The 17,429-nt window shown below is 41.2% G+C and overlaps 3 protein-coding genes across 19 annotated transcripts in view; all 3 read left to right on the top strand.

The window, feature by feature from the left end:
* The window catches only part of LOC119436033 (transmembrane protein 170A), a 111,903-nt gene that overhangs the window by 323 nt on the left and 94,151 nt on the right, over nucleotides 1-17,429 (top strand). For 14 of the 16 annotated variants that reach the window (XR_007463153.1, XR_007463155.1, XR_007463160.1 and 11 more), the window contains exons 2-3: nucleotides 6,115-6,267; nucleotides 11,035-11,205. Coding sequence is in view for 4 of the 16 variants with exons in the window: in XM_049655339.1 (XP_049511296.1) it covers nucleotides 6,174-6,267; nucleotides 11,035-11,205 (265 nt within the window). In the remaining 12 variants the exon portion in view is untranslated. Of the gene's footprint in view, nucleotides 1-48; nucleotides 860-1,726; nucleotides 2,386-6,114; nucleotides 6,268-11,034; nucleotides 11,206-17,429 lie in introns of those variants that run through there. The other 2 variants (XM_049655343.1, XM_049655344.1) reach the window with 2 other exon arrangements.
* Nucleotides 1-17,429, top strand: part of LOC119450390 (uncharacterized) — a 171,382-nt gene that overhangs the window by 117,468 nt on the left and 36,485 nt on the right. The window lies entirely within an intron of this gene.
* LOC119450400 (uncharacterized) overlaps nucleotides 1-17,429 on the top strand; it is a 169,982-nt gene that overhangs the window by 117,448 nt on the left and 35,105 nt on the right. The gene's annotated exons all lie outside the window — the stretch shown is intronic.

Raw genomic sequence — 17,429 nt, 5'->3', positions numbered from 1 at the left:
CAGTCTTTGCTAGTGGTGAATGCAGTACTTGCGACCTACCGACCGAACGGGCCTGAACTGCTCTTTGGAGTTTCGTTTTCGCAGTAACCTTGCCTAAAATCGGTACAATTTGCCAAATTAGCTGCCGGTTCTTTGTCATGGAAAAAAAAAAAAAAGCATAATGCTTGATATCTGTATTTTTGTTTCTCTTCTGGTGGCGCCTAGCAACGCGATGCTCTTAACGACACGCGGGTTGATGCCACGGCCTTTTCTTGCGTTCCTGAAAAGTGATTTCGATCAGGACACATGCCGAAAGTTGCTCCGGCCTCTTGCGGAACAAAGCGACAGCACGCGATGTGCTATCGCTTGCCCTGCAAACCTGGCTGTGTTTACTAATCTGGGTGATATGAAGCGGGTTTGTTTGCAGCTGTGACCTTCGTAATACATCATCATGCTATGATGGGCCTTGTGTGCAGCCTTGTCACCTTGCGCTCTTTAGAAGCTTGATAACAGGATAAAAGAAGCTTGCTTTGTTAAACGGAGAACGGTAGCGTTACATGAAGCAGTGTCGTTCTCTGGCTGTGTCTCTAAGCCGGTCGAATGAACGTTTGCAGCCGGGAGCTGGACCACAAAAGCAGCAGCGGTTGAGTCACACACTGGGGAACGGGGATTTGGGGTTTTAAGTTACTCGACGATTATGTCACGTGTATATGCCTATGCGTTTCCTGTTGCTCTCTCGCAACGCTTGAGCACGGTGCCAAAACTGTCTATCATTCATCGGGAAACAGTGGAAACCATTTTCCGCACGTCCGATTAGACCGACGAAACAGCGTGTTGCCTGGTCCTTGGTTAACACGGTGTGATATAAGTTCCAGGGATGGTATGCGACCATTTTTTGTGCTTGAAATTTCCAAAGATGCATTTTTAGACTTGCAACTCAAGAACGCTAATATGCCACTTTATCAACTAATAACCATGCATAGTTTTTGAACATTACTTGCCTGTGTCTGTGTACAAATAAAAATTATACAACAGGTGTGAGAGTTGGTATTCAGGTCTTCTCCATTCTGCAATTTCTAGGTATGCATTTAGGTACTGTCATTGCTAAGCTTCTAAATCTTATTTAATGGTATTACGTGTCATAAAAAGAAAAGAAAGCAACTGAGTTCTAAATATCTTGTGCACATTTCTAACATGCGTATACCTAGTGAGCCATAAATTAAGGGAGCTCATAGAAAAAGTGTTTTGAGTGTTGTTCAGCTTCCTTGTATGCGCCTTGGGAGAATAACAGCATGTAGCTTCCAAATGCATGCCAGGTACCATTTGGTGCCAGTTTTGCTGTTCGCAGCATTCTCACTAAGCTAAGACAATTTGCAAAAGTTTCTACATTTTACGGCACTGACCTTGTCTTTTGACTGCAAGCATCTTGTAGGTGCTTATTTGCAAGGTCAGCCTGACATTACATTCTTTTTTTTCATTCGTGAAATAAGCTGGTGTGATCTTTTAATAGGCCAGCTACAGGTTTTAGAATGATTTTTTTGTTCTACATTTTTTGAAGTTCAGCTTTACCCGGTACTGTCGTGTATGACACTTTCCAAGGCATAGCAAAAAATTGTGTGTGTGTGCATGCATATGTGTATGAAGTGAAATATAGTAGCCTAACTGCTGCCGCGCACATTTCGTAGTCAGCCTTCCTTTGCTTGTTCAGTAGTTAGAGCTGACAGATTTATACATAGGTTCATGCTTCATGATGAAGTTGCTCTTGTCTCATTTAGATTCTTTTGGGAACTTTGTATCCTACAAACACTTACAAGAGCTATTATTCTGTGCTTGTTAAATACTTATTTGATGCTAGTTGTGATTTCTTGTAGTACCTTGTGGTCAAAAAGGTTGAGACAAAAAGTGCGTTTCCCATGCATTATGCAGGTGCCTACTTATTGTCTTGTAGTTTAGTGCACCCTATCTTTCAGGAAGGAATAACGTAGAGGCAAGTAGTGTTGCCACTTCAGGGTCATTGGTCGCACTGATTAGAGTGTAAGCCAAGAGAGCAATGTGTGTGACTGCAGGCAGTGTGCAGAAGTTTTGTGTATAGAGGGGGCTGCCGTTTTGCTGTGGAATAGAAGCCTGCTACAAAGGCTGACAAAAGTTGACAGCGAAATAAGGTTTCGGTCCGTGCTTAGAATCAACTTCATGGTGGGGTGGAATGTCCTGACAGGGGCTGATATTGTCACGAGTTTTTGAACTGTGTGAAGCAGCAGTTCGTTAGCCTCAGTGGGAATGTGGCCCCGATTTGACAGCTCGTAGCAATACAGTCCATCCAACAAAGTCCCGTAATTTTTTAGTAAAGTACTTTAGACAGTGATTCCTGTGACACTGCAGTGCCTACGGAAAATTGGAGGCTGTGAGGTAATTTGTTTTTCTCACACTTGGCATTTTCTGTACTCTTGTGACTCGTACTTGTGTCTTGTGTACTCTTACTGCTCCTTCTAATAATTGCTACCTTGATACAGGAAACTGAATCTTCATAGTAGTATGCCCAGAGAAAGTTCCGAGGTGACAATGCGCATAATCTGCTTTGATGTCATGTCGTGCCTATGATGGTATCATATATAGGGTATTTTGTTTTAATCTATACAGAATTTTTTTTAAAAATTGACCCTGGCAGATAGCACAGGTTTAATCCTTGAACTGGATTGCTTGAAGAGGCGTACATTACTTGCTTGATGAAACAATTGTCCTGGCTATTTAACAAAATTTTACTAGTTAGAAATAACCCTATTTTAGTGGCTGGATGGGCAGAAATTACCACATAGTTATGTCAAAACTGTAATTTTAAACAGTGGTGTGCATGATGAAGATTGACAGAATAATGATTTGGGTTGCAAAAAGGGGCATCACCCATGTAAGGATGTCATTTATAAGCCCTGCCACACACGTCAATAATCACAGTGCAGCTGGTTAACTTTTTAACTTATCAGCTGGCGTTGGTTAACTGGCTAACTTATTAGGTGGCGTTGCAAAGCTCCAAGTAGGACACAAATAGGAAATTTGTATTCAATAGCCATACCTGCAGTCATAATTTATCATGTGTAGTGCAGCAGCTGTCAGCATGCAAGTGAAATGCTTGTTGGAGTAGGAACAAGTTGTGTCTAACGGAAAGAGGTAATATCGTAAAAGAAATCTAGATGGAAGCAAGGCATGCTACAAAAGGAAATGATTTGTTCACAAACTGGGAGAGCAATTCACGTCTCCATGAATAAGATACAGCCTCTAGATAAAATACATTGGTGCAGATAATGGCTTTGAGCTTTGCTTTTTCAGGCACAGCAAGAAGGCTTATGATAAATTATGGAAGACTAAAGTTGGTGAATCTAGTCAAGGAATAATTTAAAGTTTCCCTGCACCCCTATGAGTAAGAAACTGGGCTCGCATTGCTGTTGTATACATCGTGCTATCTGGCTATTTAGGGGTAAATTTAGGGTAACATTTAAGGGTGAAATAAATTTGAATAATTCCTCGACTATTAATCGTGCTGTTTATAGTTTTCTGAAAATATTTGCACATTTAAAATAATGGCTTCTTTTTGAGGATGGCTACAGATGCCACCTCTCTCCGCACAATACGTATGGATTCAGAGTATTGTCTGATCCTTTTTTTATGCAGCTTTCAAATGCTTGTGCTAGGATTCTGAAATTTGGTACAAAGGCAGTTCCATGGATCAGTAGATATGTATTTCATATAGGATTCCAGAAACTTACATTTAGATGGTTGTGGAGGAAGATGTATTTAAGTGGCAGGCTCCCCTTCCTCATTGCAATAAATTTAACTGTCATTTGGTCACTGTTGGGAGACTAGTCCTTGTTGCACTTTATCACCCTACAAGCACAGGTACAGTTGTATGTTTCCATGATGTATTTGACACCTATAAAATGGAAATTCTGGTTTCCTATGAGCTTAAATGTCCTAGTCAGTTTGTAAGCACTTTTAATGGCTATGGAATGGGCAAGAAAATAATGTGCTGTCCATCTTCTTGGCAGTGTGAGGTGACCTTATGTAATGTGAAATCAAATTATCTTATTTACTGGAAATAGATTACAGTAGACTCCCTTTCGAACTTGAAGAGACCATGAAAATTTGTTCATCTTATCAGAAGTTCGTCTTAACGGAAGTGCCCTCCAAAAAATAACTGGCAAGATGACCAGGTGCATCCAAATATCTTACTGCAAAACAGTAAATGAAGTAGACTTACAATGGGGGGAAAAATGACATAAAAAGCATTTATTTAGCTGAACTTAATAGAAAACTGTCCTCAAGTGGTATTCTTGCTTGGTTTCATTCAGTCCGTGTTGGATGTTTGTCGCTTCTGTGCGAATCGGCGAGCAGCCACTAAACGACGTCATCTCACCTAATGACCTTAAAAATCCTGTGCTTTCGTGCTGCTGGAAAAAGTTCACTAGGGAGTTCAAGCAGGTATCTGCCACCTCGCACGTCATTGGTGCAGGTGTCGGTGACCAACACCGGTGGCGCCGTCGTGGTGGAGACCCTGTAGGACCCATATGATGACGCGAGGTCACATGCTCTCGCTGAGAAAAACGGCATGGGCCAGGAGAGTTTCTCCGCTTTTCCTACTTTTTTGTTTTTGTTTCCTACACGTGTTTTCGCCTCTGTCCACGGACGATGTGCGCCGCCGGCACCCTAGCCTCCAGGATCAGTAGCAGTGGCGGTCACTCCGAATGTTTGTCATAAATGAAGAGTATGTCTGAGGCGGTTCGTTCTAAGCGGATTTTTTTTTGCATTGAGTCTATGGAAAACCAAAGAAATATTCCCATGTTGTTCGTTACATTTAAGAATTCGGCTTAACCGAATTCGTATTAATGAGAGTTCACTGACGTGTCACTTTAAAGCAGACTTTTGTTCACCTCAAGAGAAAATAATAGGTGCTTGCTGTGAAAAGGTACTGCAAATAGTATATCACCTATTAAGTGCTTGTGTCATTCTAGTCCGAAGATGGACAAAACGTAGATGTACTGTGACATTTTACTGTTGAGTATGCCTTCCATAATGATTGAGCATCTGTGCCCACCTGATGCTGTGGGCTGAAAGGCTGCAGTGGGCATATTCTATTAAATTACTGTATAAAACTAGTGAAACTCTGAGGAGAACCAACACTACCTCCAGATACCTGGACACAGAGTGATGATGATCACCTTGCACGTGAGCCTGTTTCTGGTAACAAAAGTTAGTGCTACCTGGTATCATGTGAACATAAAGCAAGGAAACTGCACTGTGAAAAAAATACTCTAAAGAAAAAATTGCCAGTAATAGTCATTTTTAGCTGCACACATCAATGGTGGGCATTTTTAGGCACCATTGTTGAAAATATGCATTTATAGGCAGTATAAAAGTACTGCTAAATCATTGAGTACCCCTTAGTTCTTGTTCATTATTCAAAAGGTTGTGATGCAGACGCACAGAAACAAAAGGGGGGGGGGGCAGCATTTGCCTAAAATTTATGTGCCGTGATGGCTGGTGAAGGGCAGGACCTTCTTCAGCTAAGCACAAGATTGCAGGTTGGTTTTCTGCCACATTCCTACGGAGGTGCAATACTAATGTGCTTGTGTACGAAGCTTTCGGTGAAGTGAATGAACACCAGAAGGTCAAAGTTCATCTGGAGACCCCCCACTACGGCATCTGTCGCAGCACTCGAGTTTCTTTGGAACGTTAAACCCCGTAGTTTAATTTTAATTCGATCCACCGTGGTGGTTCAGTAGTCATAGGTTCAATTAGTCTTGGGTTCAAGCACGAGGCCGTGGGCTCAATTACCAACTGTAGTAGTTGCATTCCGATAGGAGTGGAATGCAAAAACATTAGTGTACTGTACTTTGGGTGCATGTTAAACTACAGGTGATCAAAATTAATACAGGTTCCTCAACTATGATGCCCCTCATAAACCACTGAGCATTTTTCGGATGTTAAACCACACAATTTGGATTCTAATTTGCCTAAAATTTAATATATAGTGACAAGAAAAGGCACACTATTGTTCATGACAGGTTTCAGCATAGACGCACTAAATGGTATTCAGCTTGGCTACACTGCTTATTGTGGCTATAAACTGTAAAATTTCTTTTGCAGATTTTGACTCTTTTTGAGGGGGCCTCTGGCACAGCCCCAGTGCAACGCAAGCGTGCCCAATGGCCTCTGGAACGGAGTTTGAGACAGCGGACCTAGACTCAGTCATCAATGTCATTGGACTCACACCAAGTGATCCCCTCGACACATTTGTTGGTGCGTGTATCTTGCATCTTTCAGAGAAAGTTATGTAGCAGGCTCCTCTTCCTCATTGCAGTAAACTGTCATTTGGTCGCTTTTGTGAGACTAGTCCCTGCTGCATTTTTTAACCCTACAAACACAGCTCTAACAGTTGTATATGGTGAGCATGTGAGCCATTTATTATTAATTAGGAACATGTAAGTATTCTAACTTTAAATACAAATTGAGTACATAAGTGAATACTTCTGTTAAACATCAGTGCATTCCGTTCGGAAGTTCAATAATGAATTTCGTTGCATATTTGGGTACGATGAAACGTATGGCATTACTCTATGATTATTGGAGCTTGCCTGTCATGAAAGATGGCCAATGTATAGACTCCTTTGGCTGCTTGAAGTGTTCATTGCCAGCCCAACCAGGAACTGTGGTGACCTTCACATCATGCTTTGCAAGTTATCCAGTTGAGTGGTATTTAAAATAGCCATGCATGTATTGTACGAAATAGTTTTTTTTCTATTGAAAGAAGGAAATTCTTTCTGCTTCTTTTCAGCACACAGTTCAATATTAAAACCTCTAGCTTTTTAAATATTTGTGCGTCATTTTATTATATTTTACTACGTACTTGAAATGCCTGTGTTAATGTATACTTTGAAGAAAATTGATGTTATAGCAATTTTGCACTGGTGGCTTTTTGTAGCTGGTTACAATATCCAGTAGGAAAGCATCCTGACTGCATATTTTACTCACAGTTGGGCTTTACATTTAAATTTTTATGTATTTGTGGATGCTTATTTAACACTTTCCTGTCCGCAGGAAAATAGGCAGTTTTTGGACAGTCTAGTAAACAATTTTTTTACTGCTACAGCAAATGCTTGATATTAAAATGTGTGTGGTATCAATTTGTAGATGAAGGAATGTGCTTTCTAATGGTGCTATTTTCAAGCAAACATTTATTAAGAAGTCTATGAAAAAAATTTTTTCAGAAAAAAAGAATTGTAACGAGAAAGAGAAAACTTCGTAAAAACATTGATGCTGCTTTGCACCAAGAGAACATAAAAAAATGTCAAAATATACATTTACATGTATAAATACATATACATATGGCCGGGAAGTCCACTCCCAGCTGTCTTCTTGCTCAAAACTGTACTCTTTGTGCCGCTAAAGGATCGAAAACACCCGTGTACTTAGATTTAGGTGCACGTTAAAAAACCCCAGGTGGCCCAAATTTTCGAAGTCCCCCACTACGGCGTGCCTCATAATCAGATCGTGGTTTTGGCACGTAAAACCTCATAATTAAATATTCGTGCGGCCGCCAACAAGCGCGCCACCGGCCCAAACGCCGCTGGCCCAAATGACGTTGACACCCTGCACATACGAACTGTCACCTTTAGAACACACCGGATATCTTTAGATCTGAGCGTGGCAGCAACGAAACAATTTGGAGTAGAAAACTCATCTTGCTGGCGGATGCCTGTTGACGTTCCGGGGCTATTTGATGCACTTTCGCCGTCCATGCTGAAATCCGATGAATCAAAATCATCTTCCGAGTCTGTGCTGCTACCACCATCTAAAAGTTCTGGTGCAGGCTCGTAGAAATCCGTCAAAATTCACCATTTTTAAAGAACAGCTGTGCGAGATGTTGACGCCATGTTGGAAACTACGAGTGCTCGTCACGGCCGACTAAAAGGCGCTTTAAAAATCCCCCGCGTTGCAAAAAAAGAAACAAAAAAGTGGAACTAAAAAAATAGTGCTAGCTGTCCAAAACCGCTCCGAGCTCAGCAAAATTTGAAGTTGAGACCATCGATAGCGATCTATCGATATGTATAGGTGCGTACAGGAAAGTGTTAAAGCAGAAAAAATGTTATGCTCGCAGCCTTGAACAAGTACAAATAGGTGATTAAAACAAAGCTTGTTTCTCTTTAGAGGAGCTTCATGACTGTACTCGGTTCTATACATGGCATGCAATGGCAGCTACACAAGTACGATCATCAAAAAGCGTCACTCCGCTTTTTTTGTGGTCAAGCGGTTTAGAGATACAGCTCTGAATCAAAAATGCCTGCATTCGACACCTTGCCTGGACAGTTTTTTCTTTTCTTTCTTTCTTTTTTTTTTTTTGAAAGTTTGCCTGACGTGAATTTCCTGTGGTGTCTCTTGAGCATCATATCAGATTTGCCAGATTACATGCAACAACACGAAACAGAAGCAGCTATCAGCCAGTCAGCACTTCACTGCGTGCCAACAGCATTCACATGTGGCTGCTGCATTGGGCTGCAAAAGAAAAACCCAGCAAGAAAAACAATGAAAAGCAAATCGGTCTAAATATACAAGGGCAATTCAGAAAGTAATGCCTCCAAGCGCACTACTTTGCCAATAGTACTGCAAACATTTTGAACTCTTTATCATTAATGCACTGATGTTTAAGCTACAGCATGTCACTTGCCTCACCTTCCTATCTCTTCTCGTTCCAGAGTAATCGAGCAATCCATGGCATCCAGTGGTGACGTCCGGTTGAAACAGTGGGCTGTAATTTAATTATTGACTGCGGAAGGTTGTGCACCCATCAACATTCATCGCCGTCTGACTGCAGTTTACAGGGATGCCTGTGTTGTCAGCATTGTGCAGAGGTGGGAAAGAACTGTGAAAGACCAAAATCCAGCCGCATCATATTTCCACACAAGCCATAACCTTTGTAGTCAGAAATTCAATTGCAGCCTGCTGTTTCAACTGGACGCCACGGATTGCTCGATTACTCTGGAACGAGAAGAGATAGGAAGGTGGAGGCAAGTAACATTCTGTAGCTTAATTAAACATCAGTGCATTAATGATAAAGAATTCAAAATGTTTGCAGTACTATTGGAAAAGTAGTGTGCTTGAAGGCATTACTTTCTAAATCGCCCTCGTGTTAGCATCCGTGTACCACAGTTTGTTTCTGAGGTCTAAAACTTCTTTCATTCAATACTGAGCCTATATTAAGAACAGTTTTACACAGTTGTGGCTTGAAAACACTGAGCTATTTCTAAGTTTGAACGCAGCCACTGCAGAAAGTCTCCCTAGCCTGCTACCACAACATCGCACCTGATGTATGAAATGGAGTATAGTTGCAAGGTAGCCGTAAGGCATATTCTTCATATTAGGTAGCCATAAAATGCGCTAGTCAATGCCAGAATTTCATAAACAGGTCTAGGTCATTAAGTTTTTAATTAGGTGTTATTTACTGGGTGAATGTACCAGAGGACACATCAGAGGCTGTTTACATGGACAAATTTTAATTTTGGAAAGTAGCCACAGAAAATATAATTTAAAATTGTCGCAAACACTAATAAATAGAGAGATCATGGCCGCTTTTCTGCATAGTAAACTTTCGAAGTGTAAAGATCAGTCATTTATTGGGTTGTTATTTAATCTCTGTTTTAGCTCTTGCAGCTGCATTTCCTTGTATTTTAGTTGTATTGAATGTTTGTGGGGCAGCACTTTGTAGTGACATTCCACATAGTGAGTGCTGTTTTGGTGAAAATTTCATTGAGTGCGCATAGTGTAAATGCTACCGTGATCCCAGTGTGAATGAAGCATATCGAAACTTGGATGGAGGAAAAAATAGCTGCAGGCAAACGCTTGAACAAGGATGCAAAGGCCCATGAATAATGCAAGCAATGTACACCGTGATGATGCTCTGATTACGTTTTAAGCTTTCAGCTCCATATTTATTTTGTTTAGTTAGCATTCTTGCAAATTTGATTTTAACTAGAAAAAGTTTTTTTTGTGTCTCCAAAACGTAAAGCCAACCAACTTTGATGGTTGTGTTCCATTTGAGCAGTAATTTCATTCAATTGATTTTCATTTAAGATTCAGCAGCGCTTGCACTCTTTATGCTGGACTAGTTTTAAGGCAGGCAGTGCTTATTTTCGGTGCCTTGCTATTTATCTGAATCGATCATACATACACTGGTATTGATTGTAGACCCTACAGTGAAAGTGTTGGTAAGCCTTGCCTAAACTGAGTTTTTCTCTAATGGAGCACTAGTTGCACTGGAGGCCTCTTTTTTTCCTGCTATTTGTAACTGGTGCTCTGCAAGAAAAATACTTCAGTGCATCTCAATGACATTGTGTGCATCCTGCCAAGGCTAAATTAGACTCGGCAAGACAACCTGTGGTGGGTGTCTTTGCAAACATGAAGTTAACAGAAATACTTACAATTGGATATATAAACTTTTCCAAAAGTATGCAGTGTGCTGTTCAGATTACCGGTGTACTTGCTAGACTTATGGCAGTATTGCAAAGTTCTTTAGGGTAAGGTTAAGGGGTCTTTCCAAAATGGAGGATACCGTAAGAGCTCCCATTTGATCCCCATAGTCAGCCCGATGCAGTTTGGGCTTTGTGCATCTGACATTGGATGTAGTCTGAAAAAGTTTGAATGCAAAACTAAATACAGTTGCACTTTAAAATTTACATAAACAGACACCTAGAAAATCTTAGCCTGCTTATGGCAAGTGTGTCTGAAGCTAATTGGAGGCCAGATGTTTGCAGATGCCATAGCTTTCACTTATATAGACCATTTTAATGAAGTTTGTGTGTGGCCCCATCAAATTGGGTAATTGATAAAAATTTCTAGCAGTGCTGCCTAAGGAGCAGTGTTACAGCCATTGCCTCTTTACAATGGGGCATAAATGTGAGAAAGGGCTCTCAGCAGTCTACCATGCTTAAGAAGGTGGCAACCACGAGCATAAATGGCTATACTTCACAATATGGGGTTTTCAGGAATTCAATTGTATTTTTCTTGCTGCAGAGATCTGGTACCAGGTGTTCCTGTGGGCGCTGTTTTCGTCTCTCTTTGTTCACTTCGTGGCTGCAGTGGTCGCCTTCAGCATGCTGAGGAAGCAACAGATAGGCCGCTTCAGCCCACTGCTCATCTTGCTCATGGGCCTGGTGGCGCCCTTGACAGGAGGCGCCCTGACGAGTGAGCCTCTTTCTTGTAGAAATTTGTCTCCATCAGCATCTGCTAATTGAAAAATTGTGCACCTGGTCATATGTGTGTGTGCATGGGGAAAAGCTGCAGTGGATGAAAATCCTAGACAAATCATTGCTGAAAAAATTATGATAGCAGCTCAGGCATGCATTTATACATCTCTTGGTCATTTTCTGGATTGACAGACTAAGCAGGCCCTCAAGGAATGTCAATTTGGAAGCGTAAGGGCCATACAGGAAATCATGATGAGGGAACTGTGCACTGTCTGAAAAAGTTGGTCACAAAAAATTTTCTAGAGGTCATCACATTTTACTAGTGCCTTATTATGTATGCCATGCCTCGTATTGCAGCACCTGAAGTGCTCAGCAACGATTCTTGAGTTTTTCATGGAAAGATACTCTTGTGGCATATTTTCTGAATATTTTGTGAGCATTCCTTTCTGGTCACTTCACAGAATTTTGAACAGCTGAACCATTCTGTGAAGACGCCTTACCTCCTTCTGTACAAGGGTTGAGGCTCCTGGCATGGACGAATATAGTGCAGCACTCTTGTGACAGTTAACGCAACACTCGGTTCATTTGTTAGAATCGCTGATTGTTTCATCTGAAGTGACCTTAAATCGGCCACTCAAGAATAAGTTGTGTACTAGCTGTTTGGCTAGCTAATGAAGCCCGAAATATTTGTCTTGGTTCTGTGGCAGATCAAGCTTGATCATGATATATAGTGTATCGCAATCAGTTACTTCATACACAGTCAGTCACTTCATACACAATAACAGCAGAAATCTGCTTGGAGTGTCCATATATTTGCTATCGCAATAAAAGGATTCAATCACGCTCTCGAATTACTTGCACAAGTTATTTATTGGCTGCAAGCATTACTAGAAAGAAAAAGTATTTCATGGTTGCTACCGGACATGCTCCATGTCAAACGTCCTGTAAAACATAGTAATGCTTTACCAAAGCAGTCCTCTGTAGCGATACACATCACTCAAAAGTAAAATGGAAGTAATTTAGGCTAGCAGAATATTCAACTTACCCTAAGCTTAATGTTCATGCTTGATTTCCTACCATCACTGCACAGAAATGGCCAAAATATTTGGTCGCGTCCACAAATGTGTACACCATGTCTGAAGGGGATATGTGTGTGAACTTCCTGAATAACGAATTAGTTGTGAGTCAGTGCCATGTTGCGTTTTTTTTTCCTTTTTGTCTATGTTGCTTTAGCGCTGTTTCCAAAAGTACAATTTATTTCTATGGTGCTCGGATTATTTCGGCTCGCACTTGGATTAAAGTGAGCAGGAAAACTTGTAGAAGCAGAGTCTTCTCTCTTACATGATGTGTATAGTCTCCTTGCCGTGCGCTTTCAGGCACCGCTAAGCCAGCTGCTCATGCTTGACACTAAAAGTTTATACAAGTTTATTGCTTCAAAGTAGTACAAGTTCTGACAGATATGAAATACCAAAGGAGGTCCCATAATCAAAGGCTATAACCTACGATCAAGGTTAAGTGTTGAGAGCAATTACTATATGGCAGCAAAATAAAGCAATATCGTGACATTAACATACAGGTCAAAAAGTAGAACAAAAATAAAAGTTGAACGAAAATAGAAAAAGAGAGAAAAAAGTAATAAAAGACAAGTGTGTGAGTATGTACAGATGTATATCAAACATGAACTACAAGCAGATAAGCATAAAGAGAAAAAGCACATAGATGTATTTCATTACAGAGATATCAATCGAATTCGAGGTGTGTTCAAAAAGAAACCGAACTTTTCAAATCGCTCCAACCGGCAGAGGGAGCGTGCAGCGGCTACTGAGCACATGTAGCAGCAGGTTTAGACAACAAACTGACATTTGCGGTGTTTCACTCTGACCGTTAGTTGGCGAGCTACAGCCGCTTGAGTGAACACGTGCACAAGCTGTTCGCTGGATTAGTGCCAAAGTGACAGTGCACCCTGCGGTGTCCCTTTATTTTAATAATTTTTTTCTCTATCTCTCCTTAAGAACGTCGTAGCAGGCGATGAGACGTGGGTTTATGGCTACGATACTGAAATGAAGGTATAGTTATTTGTGAAGCAGGTCACTGACCAAGGTCAAAATGAAAATAAAATGACGTTTCGGGATCCGTACGGGTCCCTTGTTCACAATGGCTTTGTGAACAAGGGACCCGTACGGATCCCGAAACGTCATTTTATTTTCATTTTGACCTTGGTCAGTGACCTGCTTCACAAATAACTATGCTTTTACCTGACCAGACGGTATTCCGTCGAACTCTTGACTACATTGAAATGAAGGTGTAGTCTTCGCAGTGGGTGGGCAAAGAGTCTCCTTGTCCAAAAAAGCACGCATGAGTCAGTCAAAAATCAAGGTGATGTTGGTTGTGTTTTTTGACTGCGAAGGCATTGTTCATCAGGAATTTGAACCACATGTTCAGATGGGAGACAAGGAAGTCTATCAGGGAATTCTAGCACATTTGAGGAATTCTGTGTGTAGTAAGAGGCCTGAATTGTGGCAAACCAGACTTCGATGATGCATCATGACAATGCACCGGCTCACACGTCGCTCCTTATCTGCAGCATCCCACTCCCATTGTGCCCCACCCACCTCATTCTTTGGACCTAGTGCCATCAGACTATTTCCTGTTTCCCAAACTTAAAACCACGTTGAAAGAACGTCGTTTTGAAACCATAGAGGGTGATTCAGGACAATGCGAGAAGAGACCTGCGCACCATCCCAGTAATTGTGTTCCAGGAGGGTTTCCAAAAATGAAAGAAACGACGGGTACAGTGCATTGCTAGTAGAGGGGACTACATTGAGGGGGACAGTGCTTAAAATGTTGTACAATAAGCAATAAAGATGCTATACCAAAAGTTCAGTTTCTTTTTGAACACACACTAATATATATATTTATTTAATTATTTATTATTACCCTCAGGGCCAAAGGCATTAAAGAGGGGAGTGGGTTACAGCAAATGAACATAAAAAAACAATAATAAAAAAGCAGAACGATCAAGTACAAAGGCTTCTGATTATACAGATTTAGCTAGGCTTAAATCGTCATAAGAAATTGGTAGCGACATACGATAGTAAAATGGTAAATACTAAATGCACTTAGGTTACAAACATATAGTAGGAAAAATGCTTCGATTATACAATGTTAGCTAAAGCTGCTCGAAACCTTTGGTTATTGTGAATGGATACGATTTCAGCAGGAAGGTGGTTCCATTCCATGGATGACCGAAGGAAAAATTGCAAAAAAGTTTTAGTGTGACATGATTGGGGACCAACCTTACAACGATGGTCGATTTGAGGCGATACATATTTTGGCTGAAAAATGAAATCATTGCAGAGTGTTGAATGATGGTATAGCTTGTGAAACAGAACTAAACGTGCGATTTTGCGACAAGAAGAAAGTGGACTAAGCGAAAGATTAGTTTTCATGGCAGACACACTTGCAGTTCTATTGTAATTACGTAAGATGAAACGAACTGAATTATTTTGAACGAGTTCTTAATGAAATTATTAGTTTATTAGTGGCAGGATCCCAAACAGCACATACATATTCTAGTTCCAGACGTATAAGGTTAGTATAAAGAAGCATTTTTAAGGATGAAGGGGCAGTTGAAAAGTTACGGCACAGGTAACCAAGCATGCGGTTAGCATTGCTAATAACGTAGTTGGTATGAACATTCCAAGATAAGTTAGCAGAGATATGCACACCTAGGTATTTGCAAGAGTTAACCATTTCCAAGGGTACATTATTTAGATAATATGTATGCATGCTGTTAGTTATTCTGGATACACACATCACTTTACATTTGCCAGCGTTTAGTTCCATTAACCATTTTTTGCACCAATTAGCTACAGTAGTTACATCAGACTGCAGATGGTTAGGATCTTCTGCATTAGTTATTTCACGAAAGATAACACAATCATCAGCAAATAAGTGAATGTTAGATGACAGAGCGGAAGGAAGGTCGTTAATATAAATGAGAAACAAAGGAGGCCCGAGCACTGAACCTTGCAGTACACCGGAATTTACGCTTTGAAGTGGAGAGTTATGGCTGTTTGCGGTTACAAATTGAGTGCGATTAGAAAAGAAGCATTCAATCCACTTCAGGATGTTAGTGTCAAGGTTCAGCTGACTTAGTTTATAAAGTAAAAGGTTATGACAGACCTTATAAAATGCTTTAGCGAAGTCTAAAAAAATGCAATCTGCAAATGATGAACGATCGAGAATACGATGTGATTTATGCGTAAATATTGCAAGCTGAGTTTCACGTGAAAATGTTTTTCTAAATCCATGCTAAGCTGGTGTGAAAAATGCATTTGATTCAAGGAAGTGAACAATATGTGTTAAAATTATATGTTCGAGCAACTTACAGCAAGTACTTGAGAGTGAGATGGGGTGATAATTGCCTGTTAGATTTTTGTTACCTGACTTATGCAGTGGAACCACCTTCCCCGATTTTCCATTGGCTAGGCTATTGGCTACTTCATTGGCTATTTTCCATTTCCATTGGTATAATGCTCATATATATATATATATATATATATATATATATATATATATATATGAGCATTATACATGAAAATAAGCTAAGGTGCCTTTGTGCTAGATAAAATGTTTGTTTGATGTAAATCTGGTAATGTTAGCATTCAGTGAAAATTATTCTGAAATTCGGTCAACTGGGAGTTGATTGCTTATCGACTTATAAAACAATATGTCCAAATTATAATCAATTATCTAAGTTATGGTCAGTCAGTCATAAAACTTTATTCTCGGTACTGGGAGTGATGGGTTCTGCGACCCCACCAGATGGCCCTCAGTCAGTGCTGAAGGCGACCTCTTGGGCTCGCGCTGTGACCCGGACTTGTACTTCCGGATCAGAGCTGGCCAGCAGGGTCTCCCACTTTTGCGAGCCTACAAGCTTCTGGAGTTCTTCGGATGGGGGGTCTGCGGGGCAGTTCCAAAAGATGTGTTCCATTGTGGCTCTCTGACCACATTTCGAGCAATTGGGTTTGAATTCGTCTGGGTTGATGTGGTGCATTCGGACCGGGTTTGGAAGAGTATTGGTTTGGAGTTGTCTCCATTTAACCTCTTGAGCTTTGGTAAGGCTTTTGTGAGGTGGCGCTAGCGTTTGTCTAGCTAACTTAAAGTACTGGGTGATTTCCTGGTAACTGATGAGACCTTCCTTTGTGCGTTCCGGGCTCGAGTCGTTGCTCACGGCTCGGCCGATAGATCCTCGAGCCATACTGTGAGCTGCCTCGTTCCCAGGGTTGCCAGAGTGAGCCGGTACCCAGATCAGTTCCGCGTCCCCCCGGTTTTCGGGGTAGTTTTGAAGGATTTTGAGAGAGGTTTTTGAGATTCTTCCTCTCGAGTAATTATTAATGGCAGTTTTGGAATCACTTATAACTGTTTCAATTTTGGGGTTAGTTAAAGCTAGTGCTATGGCCGCTTCCTCCGCAATGTTAGAGTGTTTGACTCTGACTGCAGCTATTGATATCGGTTCTCCGTTTGCCGCGGAGACCGCTATCGCGAAGGCGTTGGTATTGCCGGGGTATGCCGCCGCATCAACATACGCCACGTCCTGCCTTCCCCCGTATTTCTTTGCTAGAGTTTTGGCTCTAGCTATTCTCCTACCCTCGTGGTAGGAAGGATGCATGTTCTTTGGTAGAGGTTTGATAGTTATGGTGTTTCTGATCTTTGGGGGAAGTTTCTGTACGTCCTCCACCAAGGGTTGAGCGTTTTTACCTATAGCCTTTAGTATTTCTCTGCCGGCTGTCGTTCGGGTTAGTCTGAGCTCTTGTGCCCTCCGGTGGGCCTTGACAAGCTCGTCCAAGGTGTTGTGTATTCCTAGCTGTAATAGTTTATCAGTAGGCGTGTTGATTGGGAGCCCGATGGCTGCTTTATAAGCTTGCCTAATTAGTCCGTCAATCGCTTGTGTTTCCCTCTGCGTTAATTCCAGGTACAGGAGCGCATAAGTAATTTTGCTGATTACAAAGGCTTGGACTAGTTTGCATAGGTCCTGCTCTTTTACCCCTGTTCGCTTGTTGGCTATTCTCCTAATGAGCCTGATAGTTTGCGTTGTGGCGTGTCTTAATTTTTCTATGGTGATGTGATTACTGCGGTTTTCTTGTACATACATGCCTAAGATTCGTAGAGTGCTTACTCTTTTGACCGGTTCTCCTTGTACAAGGATTTTGAGATCCG

The sequence above is a fragment of the Dermacentor silvarum genome, chromosome 1 (assembly GCF_013339745.2).
Source record: "Dermacentor silvarum isolate Dsil-2018 chromosome 1, BIME_Dsil_1.4, whole genome shotgun sequence".
NCBI lineage: Eukaryota > Metazoa > Arthropoda > Arachnida > Ixodida > Ixodidae > Dermacentor > Dermacentor silvarum.
Note: the sequence above shows the minus strand (reverse complement) of the source record. Positions and strands in the feature narration are given on the sequence as shown.